Source organism: Neofelis nebulosa, chromosome 5 (assembly GCF_028018385.1).
Source record: "Neofelis nebulosa isolate mNeoNeb1 chromosome 5, mNeoNeb1.pri, whole genome shotgun sequence".
Taxonomy (NCBI): Eukaryota; Metazoa; Chordata; class Mammalia; order Carnivora; family Felidae; genus Neofelis; species Neofelis nebulosa.
Genome location: NC_080786.1, coordinates 85,933,994 through 85,947,079, shown reverse-complemented (window position 1 = coordinate 85,947,079; position 13,086 = coordinate 85,933,994). Strand labels below are relative to the sequence as shown.

General features: G+C 51.2%; 1 protein-coding gene across 1 annotated transcript in view; it reads left to right on the top strand.

Annotated features, from left to right (window-relative positions):
* XXYLT1 (xyloside xylosyltransferase 1) overlaps nucleotides 1-13,086 on the top strand; it is a 172,937-nt gene that overhangs the window by 24,486 nt on the left and 135,365 nt on the right. The window contains exon 2 of the mRNA XM_058730910.1: nucleotides 6,051-6,198. Within this exon, the coding sequence (XP_058586893.1) occupies nucleotides 6,051-6,198 (148 nt within the window). The remainder of the gene's footprint in view (nucleotides 1-6,050; nucleotides 6,199-13,086) is intronic.

Here is a 13,086-nt window from a genome sequence, read left to right as displayed (position 1 = left end):
CTGCAGTACAATCACTTCGGGGCAGTTTCGAAATGATTTTTGAGCTTTCCTGCAAACTGACTCGCCGTGCCTGGGGCGAGGACCCAGGAGTCTGCACACTGGAGTTGGAGAGCCTTGGATCCCCTCCTGATAGTGGGGCTACCGCTTGCTGGTTGATGTTGTTCGGCCCTGAATCACCTACTGTCCAGGGGTCTCTTCTGTAGGTGCTGGACCTGTTTCTCTTATAGCGTGTTTCCTCCTTGTCCCTCCTTCCCTAGCTGGATCGAGGTTTTGGGGAAATGGACTGTGCTGAAATGTTGGGAATCTTCTAGGAGTCCCAGCACGTTAACTGCAGATCTGGTTATCTGGAAACTTCTGATGGTGCAGTAAGTGTGGGGTGGAGATGAGGGTGGGGAGGGAGCCAGACACAATGTTCTGTAGCAACTGGACACCTTGTCGTGAGGATGGCAGGAGGGGCTGTAGCTTTTGAGCCGGTAGTAAAGTGGGTCATGAGGATGGATGTTGGGGATTCTTTGGAAATTAGATGAGCAGGCTTCTTTTTTCCTCTTCAGCTGTTTGTGCTTCTGCCTGGCAAAATTAAATTACATCTAGGACATCTTGCAGAAGTGATAAAAGTCACATTAGGGAGGGGCTGGAACTGGGCTCCCATAGCACTGGGGTGTAGCTCTTGGGGGGTGAGTTTGCCCACCCACTGCTGGACATCGGTGCTGGTGGTGGCATGAGTCCAGACGTAGGGGCCGAAGGCTTCCTACCCAGTGCTCTGGGCAGCCCCTTGGGGCAAGCAGACACCCATTTGCTGTTCCTGCGGGACATGGATTCCGGCCTGTGGCAGGTGCACCAGGAATGTTAGATTTGGGTGGTTTCCCAGAGCTTTGTGTTGTCATTCTTCCCTCCAGCATCTCTTCTGGGGACAGTCTCTGGCTGAGCGTGGGGAGGCAATGTCGCCATCCTGTGGCACCGTTTCTGCGGCTGGAGGAGGTCCTGTTCTTCAGGCAGACCTTGCCTTGGTGTTTCCTGGAAGCCCGGTGTCTGTATGCAGAGCCAGCCGCTGTTACTTCGTTTCTTGGCTCCAGGATCATGGTGTGACGTGACTCCCAGTAGGGCATGCCAAGTGGTAAATGACTTTTCTCCACCAAGTTGCGCTAAGGCGTGGCATTGCTCTATGTCTTCCATGAACGATTAGGGGAGCAGTGACCTGGCTCTTCAGGCCTGTCTATGCCTGCAAGCCCGGGGCCAGGCTGGCAGAGACGCCGACCTCTGCCTGGCACCAGCCATCCTGTTTGCCTTGGTCTCCTCACGTTGGAAATGTCGAGAACATGTTGTGCGTGGTAGATACGAGGCAAGCTTCCCCTCTTCTCACATCCCCAAATTGCCCTTTTCAAAAGAGTTGGGTGTTTCCAGAGTCTCTTGTATTACACAGCGCTCTCTCAATTACATGCTTTATTTGAACAATAAAGTACAGCTTGAGAACACCTTAGCCTGAAACAACCTCAGTCATTACTGAATTTAAGTGCTTCTAGAAGTCACTTGACAGAATTAATTAAAAATAAAAGGAGGCAAATACATTTAACACAGATTTAGTCATTATTCCTGGGGTTTTGATTTCATAATTACAAGTGTAGAATATTGATACGAGTGAGCCTTTAAGATCACTAATAAAAGGAAGATAGTAAGTGGCTGGAGATAGGTAATTATAGGCTGATAAAAAACCCAACTGCCTTGGTGGTATGAACATGGATCCTTGTGGGTTGGGATACCATTTCCAGTGACACCATCCCACGTAAAATCACAAGAAGCTGTATTCGACATCTTTTTTTTTTAACGTTTATTTATTATTGAGAGACACAGATCATGAGCAGGGGAGGGGTGGAGAGAGGGGGAGACACAGAATCTGAAGTAGGCTCCAGGCTCTGAGTTGTCAGCACAGAGCCCGACGCGGGGATCAAACTCACAAACCGTGAGATCATGACCTGAGCGGAAGTTGGTTGCTTAACTGACTGAGCCACCCGGGCGCCCCTGTATTCAACATCTTAAATGGATAACAAGAATGATGTGTTTTGGAAAATGGCTCTGGATGACTCAACTCAGGTTGATGAAGGCACTAATATTGAGGCCCATGAAAAGCTTAAAGAAATCATTTTGTAAGTTGGGTGTGGGAAAAACAGTATTTTATAAGTAATGGTATTTTAATTTTAAGTGTGTATATATAAATAAATCAATAAAAGTTACAAATAGCGATTGACTTTTTAATCTAATCTTTTTTTTTTTAATTTTTTTTTTTTTTTAACGTTTACTTATTTTTGAGATAGAGAGAGACAGAGCATGAACAGGGGAGGGGCAGAGAGAGAGAGGGAGACACAGAATCTGAAACAGGCTCCAGGCTCTGAGCGGTCAGCACAGAGCCTGATGCGGGGCTCGAACTCACGGGCCATGAGATCATGACCTGAGCCGAAGTCGGACGCTTAACCGACTGAGCCACCCAGGCACCCCTGACTTTTTAATCTAAATTCCCCCAAACTATAGAGTCAAGTTTGTGCAATCCATTGTTTGAGATCTCATTGGCCAATTGCCTTCAATATGGGAGTCACTTTATATTCCTCCTGGTTTTCTAGGTGGTATGGTGATTCTTCCTGCAGCCCCTGAGGTTGGGGATTTGAAGGAAGAGAGGAAGGGGTGACATTTTTTCTGCCCCTCTCCCTCGGTTCACCCTTGCCTCACTGCACCCCTCTTGCCTCACTGCACCCCCCCCCCCCCCCCCCCCCCCGCCCGGTGCCAGGCACCAGACCCGGGGCTGGACTGGGGACTTTAGAGTGTGCCAGACCCTGCCCCTGCCCTTGGAAGATCACAGTTTGCAAACTGGTTTTAGACCCTGGTAGGCCTGGGTGTTTTGATTCACACTTGTAGTGTCTGTGGTTTGCTTCTTGCTCCGTGTCCATGGAACATATTAATTTGTCTTTAAGTAGATTTATTATATGAAATATTCACTGGAGCAGGCTGCTTCACTGTGCAGCATTTGGAACAATGTGCTGAGTACAGTTTGTCCTCATAAATCTATTAATGCTGATAGGAGGTAATTGTCTCCCGTGAAGCTTTGGGGTGAAGTGGGGGCCCGGGGAGGGGGAAGAAGCTGGCTGCTGAAACCTGTCTCTCCCAGCCTAGCTCTGGCAGGCTCTCCTCTGCGCGTGTATGTGTGTGTGTGTTTGGTTGTATATATCCGTTCTCTGTCTTCCTTTTTAATGAATACAGAGGCTTCCATTTCCGAGAGAGCCCTCTTGTCAGCTTCTAGCTTCTTGTCAAATTCCTCCTTCCAGCCATGGTTTGGAGGTGTAATGAGGCTCCGAGGGAAAAGCTGGCTTATGAGTTAAGACTGATCTGCGAGGAGAGGGGATTCAGGGGACCGAGGATGTGGACAGGGGGCAGAGTGCTAATACTGAGGAGTAAGTGCAGTGTAGCAGCCCCTGAGCTAGGTGCTTTATCTACTTGTCCCAGGCAGTCCTAAAAGCCATCCTAGGAGGTAGGTGTTATTATTTCCATATAACAGATATTCTGTTATCCATATTCTGTATCATCTCAGGTTGGTTTAGTGCCTTCATTGCTAAATTAGTAAGTTCATTTAGTTTGACAAACCTCTGTGATGGCCTGTCCTGTGGCTAGGGGCTGGGCACGGGGCACAGAGCAGTCATAGCCTCTGGCCCCAGCCCCTCATCTACCAGACACAGAAGCGGAGACCTGTAGAAGAGTCAGATGGGGAAGCGGAACCTCTCTCTGTGTGATAGAGAGTGCAGAGGAGGGCGTGATGAACCGTGAGAGGCTGAGCCAAGGCCAGAGCTGATGTCTGATCAAGGTTGGGAGACTGGGTAAGAGTTTACTGGACACATGGGGGCTGGGAGGAGTTCCAGATATACAAGGATGCAGGACATGGTGGGGACAGCCTGGTTCAGTTCTGCCCAGTCTCCAGAGGAGGGAGGGTGTCATGGGCATCCAGAATCACCAGTGCAGGATCTCTGATGCCTTGCTGAGGAGTTAGACAGTAACCGATGGCAGTGAGCCACTGGAGGTTTTGAAGCCAAGGAGAGAGGAAGTGAATTTGGGTGTTTGGAAAGTTGCTTGAGAGGCACAATAGAGGCTGGTTTGGAGGGGACAAGGGAGGAGGTGGGGAAACCTAGGGTCTGTGGTTGCTCATGCAGCCTGGAAGTCACGGGTGGGGTGAGGGGAGCGCGGGGGTGCTGGTGTAGGAGGTGGAAGGCATCATTTGCCATCTGTGTCGGGGAACAGCAGAACTGGTCAGGATTCCCCATCTCAGGTTGAGAAGGCATGAAAAAGAAAAAGGAGCCAGGAAAAGGATAAAGGAAAATAACTATTCTCCTTAGGGGAGAAACGTGAATACATTTTTAAAAGACTTGCAAAGAGATACAGGAATGACGAAGCTAACACAATCTGAAAGTGTTTCTAAGTTTAATGGTGTTCCGAGATTTAAGCAGACTTACAGACAAAAGCAAACACTTAAGGGAGTTAAGATGAAAACAGGTTTCTGGCCCAGAGCTCAACCTAAAGTAGGGAGAAGGGGACAGGGTGGTTCGCCAACTACCGCAGGGCCATGAGAGGTGGTTATTGTAGCCATCTGGCACCTGAAGGCTCTGGAGATGCAGGCTGGGCAGGTGACAAACTGAGCCTGGGAGAGCAAAGGGAGGGGCAGAGGTAGTTGACGGGATGGAGCCCACCCACTTGAGGACTTCTGGGGCACCACCCACACCTTTTCTCCTCCTGTCTTTTCTCCTGCTGGCAGAGCTGCTGACCAGGTGAGTGAGCCAGTCGGGGCACTCGCCGGGCCTCTCCTTCAGCTCGTGGTGCCCTGGAGTCGGTATAGGGGTGGCTGAGTGGCAAGTGGCAACCCGGCAGGCTTGTTCTGTCCTGTTACCAGGGGAAAGGGGCCTTCAGCAGATCTCTTGTGAGGGCTGAGGAGAGAGGAGGAGGAACATCCAGGCTTCTGGCCTGGGCCGCATTGAGTGCTACTGGTCTGCGGTGAAGTCTTCTATAGGTTGGGGAGCACACGGAGCAACATGGAGACCGTGCAAGGCCTGTGTGAGCGGAGTGTGTGGTAATTTGGTAGCTTGTGTGAGGCTGGGCTACAGGTGGGACGGATTTATGATCTGGAATGATGTCAAACAAGGAAAAGCCAACTCCTTAGGGCCCCGGTCACGCTGATGCCATCACTGTTGAGACAAAGGATGCATTTATAGTGGAAAGATCGTGAAACTTGGTGGAATCTAGAGACCAGATTCAGAGTTCAAGTTCTGCCCTGCCACTTAGTAGCTATGTGACCTTGGGCAAGTGTCCCTTCTCTGAGCATCTTCTTTCTCGTTTGTAACTACAATAATTTGTAATTATAATAGAGCTATAATAGTGACATCTGCCTCACTGAAGTCCTGGGTTGTCACAGGCATTGCTGTGTGTGCTCCATAAATTGCAGAGCTCGGTTCAGCAGCTGGTGACCTTTCTAGACCCTAAGAAAGCGGTGCCTGGTTATTCCTTGTACCTCTTACTGCTCCTCCAAAGTGTTGGGGACCCTTAGGAAATGCTGGTCGCATTTATGGATGAGTCTGCTGCAGCACTAGGCATTTTCCGGGGCTGTTTTCTAGTGGCCCTGCCCCCATTCACACTGTGGGACAGGGAGGTAGATCATCTGACACCTGTAGCAGCCACTGGCGGCGGCAAAGCCCAGACTCGCTGTGGGTCCGGGATCTCGGGACCGGACATTTTAACACAGGTTCCAGTTTCAGGGTGGCCCGGCTTGGAGTTCAGAAGCAGAGATCAGAATGGGGACTGCTCCCACTCCTCTACTGCGTGCCCCCCAACATGCATGCCTGCACAACTCTGACACGTGGTGTCCCGATCCTCACAGCTAAGTCTTTGCCGACTGGCCGTCATTCCTCGTTTTCTTAACTCTCGCTCGGGACGCCCTGCTCGTGGCCCCTGGAGGGGAAGCAGCACGTGCCGGGTGTCTACAGCCGGTTTGCTCACTCCTGTGGTTTCCTCGTGTCCTGCCGCAGGTTGTCTTCCATGATGTTGGCGTGCTGACGGACAAGCTCTTCCCGGTGGTGGAGGCCATGCAGAAGCACTTCAGTGCTGGCTCAGGGACCTACTACAGCGACTCTATCTTCTTCCTCTCGGTCGCCATGCATCAGATTATGCCCAAAGGTAACTTGGACTGCAGGGCGGCAGCCCTGGGTTTTGACTTTTGCATCTATTCCCCTGGCTCCAGTGCTTCTCCAGTTTCAGAGAGGAGAGCTCTGCTGAGGCACGAGGGAGAAGACAAGGGTGCCAGGCACGCCTTTTGTGTGAGAGAGCTTCCTGCCCAGAGACTCAAGGGCAGGGCCCTGGGTTGCACAGATGCTGCGGCCCATTCACGAGGACAGTGGGAGTTGTGCGGTGTAGTATCCCCAGACTCAGGCAGGACATCTGGGCTCCAGGCCTGACTCTCTCCCTGCACACATACTCTCCTCTGGGACCATGTTTGTTCATCTGTAAAATGGCAGGTTGGACTGGAGAATCCTCCATCCAAATCTGTGATCCTGTTCTCTCTAGTTTTTACCTGAACTCATCTGACTTTAAAATATCCAGTCTTGGGGCTCAGTCAGTTGGGCGTCCTACTTCAGCTCAGGTCGTTAACTCACGGTTTGTGGGTTGGAACCCCGCATCAGGCCCTGTGCTGACAGCTCAGAGCCTGGAGCCTGCTTCAGATTCTGTGTCTCCCTCTCTCTCTATTCCTCCCCTGCTTTCACTCTCTCTCTCTCTGTCTCTCTCTCGAAAATAAACATTTAAAAAAATTAAAAAAAAATCCAATCTAGATGTGAGAGGTGCAAATTATAACTAAGATTTTTCTGAAACTTCGACGCACAATCAAAGGATTTTCTGGGCTTTGGTCCCTCTGGGGCAGAAGAGATTGATTGTCTGGTCTGTGATAGGTTGGGCTTGTGTGGAAATGCTGGCAGGTCTGGTCATCCTTGGATTAGAACCCTTGGAGGGTTCTTGTTGGTGGAGTGTCCCAGGCTGCTGGGTTCTTCTCCTCCCAGTGGTCCCTGATTGATTCTGGAGCCCTGAATATTCCCTCCAGTTTCTGGGCTGGTGAACCGTGGCCTGAGGTTTTGGGGATGGGGAGAGGAGTTCCTGGTTCTTGGGGTAGCTGCGACATGATCTGTGACTGGATGGGTTTCCAACAAACAGACCAGGCAGAACCTGATCCCCCAGGGGACAGCCAGGCCATTTGGTGGAGGCCCGCTGCTCTGGCCCAGCAAACCAGATGTGAAGGCGGGGTCAGGAGCCACCAGTGTTTGAAGGGGCCTGTTGGCCAGGAGCTCAGGAGTTGCAGGTTGAAGCCGGGTTCCCCTTGCCAGTGTGGTGTCCTTGGACTCCACAGGCAATTCTAGCCCACCCACTGTGGCTGTGACTTTGTCTCCACAAGGCAAATCCCTGCACACACAGAGGCCTCTGAGTGTTCTCTTAGCTGGAAGGCAAGGGCTCAGGAAGCGTCACTGAGCAAGAGTCTGATGGAGAGAGGAGGGCGTGGAGGAAGAGGTAACATTTGTGATTCTTCACAGAAGCCAGTGCAACTCTGTGAGCCCACCGAGTCCTCCCACCCGCCCTGTGCCGTCATAGCTGGGAGACCGAGGAGTTGACTTGCCCAGGGTTAGACAGCCATTTAAGTGGCAGAGCTGGGATTTGGGCCCCGGTCAGTCTGACTTGGAGGGCTGCTTCTCCAAATAGTAGCTCCTTCTATCGCATCCCTCTGGGCAGGACCAGTGCTGGTGCCGTGGGTGATGCACATGGGAGGAAGGTGTGGTTCCTGCTGTCCTGGATTCTGGGAGGACACAGACATAAGTGCTAGTCCAGCCCTGCCACCAGCCACTTGTGTGCCTTTGCTGAGCCACTTTGCCTCTCTAGGCCTCAGGCTCCCCACCTGCAAAATGAGGGGGCTGATCTGGTGAGCTCTTTCGGCTTGCATTCAGAGGAGTCCAGGCTTACAGGCATCCCCCTGTGGGTTTCTGCGGTTCTGGGAGGCTGAGGGCAGAGGGGTTCTACCCTAGCCTACCTCTCTCTTCTACCTCCACAGTCCATCCTGATTGCTGCATAGGTGAAGCTTTGGAGCAGGATTCTGTTTGGTAAAGGATTCCGTGATTAAACTAATTCGAAATGTCTTGGCTAGATGGGGCGTTAGGGCCTGGCTCCAGCCCTTTTGTCCTGCATGTGTGATTGGCTCAGCGAAATGCTGTGAGGGAAGAACTGACAAAGGACAGCAGGAGATCTGGGAGGAGGCCTGCCTGACTTTCCCCTCCCTCCATCCCATCCCCCACACCCCCACTCCCTCATCAGCTGGTAGGTCACTACCCAGCATGTGCTGAACTCTAGGCCAGGCCATGCTGTGGGCCACCCAGAGGTAGGGGAAACACAGCTCCTTGGGGATGGTCAAAGCAACGCTGGATGTGCCTCACAGCGCTAGGCAGGACCAGGGAGATGAGGAGAGTTTGGGAGCCCCAGGCTGCCACCCCTCTGCTCTCTGACTTGGCCCTGCCCTAAAGCCTGGCCTTGCCCAGGGGGGCGATGTCTGCAGGGACAAGGCTGTGGCCAGAGCTTTGCTGTCTCTGCAATAGATCAGATTTCAGTTTCCGTCCAAGTGGGATCACGCCTCTGAGGGGCCGGTGTCAGGTGGGGAAGGAGTTGATGTGCCCAAATAGGGAGTCCCTTCTTTAGGTGGATGGTAGTGTGTTGCCAGAGATTCACTTTTACATCCGCCCAGAGTCCACTTCCTAAGAAGAGAGTTACTGGGAGTTACTAAAATCTGATAGTCATAGAACGGAACGAGCAGTCTTGGGAGTTCCTGCGGAGTCCGGGCGTCTCTGCTGAGCAGTCTGGCTGCCGCACAGCACTTGGCGGTGTCGCGGAACCCCTGCCGGCCAGATCCTTCGGCACATCCTGCAATTTTTGGAAGGATGCTTTGTTTTCCAGCACCGTTAGTGCTGTCTTGAGTTTGTCATGGCTCCTTATTGCTGCCTTTTTGAAATTCGTTTTTTTTTTTTTTTTTAATCATAGAAATTACTGCTGTTTTGTGCTTTGTTGTTGGTTTTGTTCTTGTGTAATTAGTGCATTTTGGCTACTTTGGTTATTTTGTTTCTTTCACAGAGTTCTTTTTCCTCTGGGATAATGAGAAAGGGAGTGCGGTGGGTCATAAGCACTTGGTCCCACCCAGGAAGGCTGGGTCAGAAAAGCTTGTGTTCTTCTGAGTTCTGTCTCAAGAGGTCCTGTCTGGTGCTTGCCCCAGACATGCAGGTTATTTCTGTGTTGAAGCCTCTCGTCACCCTCCCCTTCCTGGAGCCTAAGGGTCACCCTTTTGTTCCTGAGCTACCTTTAAAATATGTTTACTTCTTTTTCTAGTTTAAAAGAAACTAGATTCTTTTATTCATATTCTTTTATTCTTTTATTCATAAAAGACTATCTTCTAATATTTTCCCAACATGTAGCTTTTTATATATTTTTTTAATGTTTATTTATTTTTGAGAGAGAAAGAGACAGAACATGAGCGGGGTAGGGGCAGAGAGAGAGAGGGAGACACAGACTCCAACAAAACAGGCTCCAGCCTCCAAGCTGTCAGCACAGAGCCCGACGCGGGGCTCGAACTCATGAACTGTGAGATCCAGACCTGAGCTGAAGTTGGATGCTCAACCGACTGAGCCACGTAAGTGCCCCAGCACATAGCTTTTTAAAAACTTGGGCAAAGTGGGAGTTATGCATATATTTCAAACATTCTCAGTCTTTTTGTACATATCAAAATGTACAATTGAACATTTAAACTCAAAAAACATAAGAAATGGTACAAGTGTAGCTGTATTGTGACATTTTCAATTATGTCACTCATCACTATTATCTGTGTAATCATAGTCTTTGAAAAATTTTTGAATGGCTCCATTGAGTAGGTGAAACTTAGTTTACTTTATTATTTCCCTGTTCTCAGCTATCTGACACTTTCTATTTTTTTCTACAATCACAAATTACACTGTGATTAATATACACATACATAAAGATTATTTTCTCTAATTAGGATTATTTCCTTATGGTAACTCCCCATGGGTGGAGTTACTGGGCCAGAGGTGATCCTTACAAAGCCAGCCTGTGTCAACTACCCCCTGCCCCGTGTCATCAGCCTGTACATATGAGGGTCTGCATGGTTTTCTATGCCCATTGATGTCTGCCCTCTCAGAGGGACCTTGGGTAGCTGCATACCAACAGGACAGGAAGCAAGGAACTGAGGTCAGGGCACTGCTCTGAGTTGTAGGGCAAGTTGGGCCTCTCAGCCTGGGTTCTGGTGACCGTCCCATGCTTATTCTCATGGCCAGACCTGAATGTCCAGCCTCTTGCACCCCTGCAGCCCCATAAAGCTTACGAAACCTGGTTTCCTCACTGCAGCCTTGTGGAGAGGCCCTGGCTGGGTGGGGTGCATTTAACCCCATGTGTTTTTGCTCTGATTGTCCCCCTTTGGAGCAGTACCCCCCAGACCGTGTCTGCAGAGCGAGGACTGAGGCGCCCTGCTAGCAGAACGTGCTGGCTCTGATTTAGGTCAGAGCTGGTCTCCCTTTCCGTTGCCTGTTGGAGGGGTCACGTGTGGCTGGCTGGCCGGTCCTGCCACTGACCTGCAGCCTCCCTCCGCTCCTCAATCACACCCACAGGGCTTTTATCTGTTGGTAGGTTTGTCACCATTGGAAACATCTTTATGTAATGGAAAAGAAAACAGTTTTTACCCAGCTGGAGCTACAGGGAGTGAAGAATAGGTCCTCGGGGACTGCCGGCTTCCCTCCCCTGTGTCACATGGCTCCGAGGAGCTGCTGGCTCCAGCTGAGCAACATGGGCCATAAAAACAGGCGTCACTGAGGCTGAGCCACGATGCCTGGTCCGTGGTTGTGGTGTTCTCCCTGGGCAGGGAGGGCGGGTGCCCAGACAATCAGCAGTGTGTAAGGCTGGCCAGAGGCCCCAGGAGTCTCTCTTGGAAGGCTCTCCTGTCCTGTGCTTAATCCTTTGCCAGTAGACGTTCTTTGCCAAGGGTCTAGTGTGTGCGTGATGCGGTGCTGGCCCCTCTGGGTGTCTCGGATATGTTTGCCAGGTTGCCGCTTCATGGGCTCATGGCAGTGGGGTGGGTGGCGTGGTCCGGCAGTTAGGGTGGGATGTGAAGAAAACCACAAGGGAGAGCCACACAGTGCTGAGGGTTTCAGAAAAGGATGAGTCTCAGGCATTTGGCTTGAAACAGGAGAGCTTCATGGAGGAGGTGATCCTTGAGTTGGACTTTGAAGGGTGGGTAAAGGTTTGTTGTTTGAAATGGGTAGCGAGCAGCTGAGGCAACTGGGAAGTTACGGCGTGTGTTTGGGAAATAGCGCCCTGCCTGTTGTGATGAACATATCAGAGCACATGCTGGAAAGTAGTGGGAGAGAAGATGGGCAAAGAAATGTTGGCATGTGTCGTGGAGGTTTGGATGCCAGGCTGAGGGGCTGGCCCTTGTCCATAGGAGACGGGGTCTTTGTGGGCATTTTTGACTTGGAGGTACCTGACCAGACTTGTGCTTTAGGAAGGCTGATGTGTCTGAGATGGGGAGTGGATCACTCTGGGAGATAGTGTGCCCGGCTGCACACCTACGCCGAGAGTTGGCTGGGCTGGGCATTATGGATGGGCCGTGAGAGACCCGCAGGTGGACTCCCTGGCCTCAAGCAGCAGCTCATCTAGAGTGTGCCTTTGTGTACGTGAGTGTGCACCATGCCTATGTGTACCAAGCATATACACATGTGGAAGACAAGACCTGGCAGGCATCCCCCACCTGTGCGTAGCCCCTCCCCCCTTTCCACGAGAGTGCCAGGGCTACAGAGGTTATTATGGTGGCATTACGCTGGCTACTGCGGGAAGTTATGACCTAACTTGCAGCTTTTAGCAGCTCTGTGGGGCCAGAACAAGAGGACGTAGAATTAAGAGAGTAGGCAGAGCAAATAGCCTTCCATTTGGAGCTCCAATTAGGGGTCGTAAACTCCTGCCAAATCATGCAGTTATTCCTGTCATGGAACCACTTGCCTGCCAGTCCTTTTCACTTTAGTGTGAATTAGCCCCATCTGATTGCTTTCCTCTGCGCACTGAATTGAGATAGATGCTCCAAGGGAATGAGATGAAGAATATATTTGTTGAATATATAAATGAGGTTGAGGGAAAGGTGGAAGGGAAGAAGAAAAGGTATTTTGGAGCCTTGTATGCTCCTCAGCCTTTTGGAGGTAGGCTCAGGCTTATGTTGACAAACCCCTGAGTCCAGGCAGAAAGAAGTGGGGAGGAGGGAGACCAACTGTCTCATTCAGACCTTGGTGAGATCTCAGCCCTGGAAAGGTCACGAAACTCTGTTTTTCTCCTAGGCCTCATGTTCTTTCCCCTAGGGGCCCTGGAGCCCAGGCCTGAGCAATAGAGCTCTGCTTTCGCCATGCTGTGCCTCCACTTGGACTCTGTAGACTAGCCTGCGCCCTTGACCCTTTTTAACCCTGGTTTCTGTTCGAGTAGGGAGTATAAAAAATTCCAGTTGATTGATTTTATGACGAGCTTTGGACAAAACCAGCTCCATATGACATAGATGGCTTACACATCTTGGGTCCTAGTGGAGCCTGGGGCCACTGCTCCCTCGGGTCTGTGCCCCCTTTCTGCTGGTTTGCCTCCTAGCAGGTTGAGGCGTGAAGAACTCTCCTGACTTGGCCTGTGGTGCAGATTGGCATCTTTGGGGTCAGGGTTCCTACGGGCGTTGGCTGTAGTGTCTAGACTTCAGCAGCACTGGTGTCTGGACTTCTCTATGTGCCTGGGAGGAGTCAGGTGGGGTCATCCTTGGGGCATGAGGACTGGCGCTCTGACCGGCTCTGTTTAGGGCACACTGAGGAGGGGGCATCTGAGGTGAGGAAGAGGGTGTCTCTGCCTGTCTGTGCACAAAACACCCCTCAGTTGCAACGCCCCCATCTTTATAAAGGGTGTTCATGTCCACCTGAAGGGAATCAAGGCACAGAGAGAGGGAGAGACTTTCCGGGG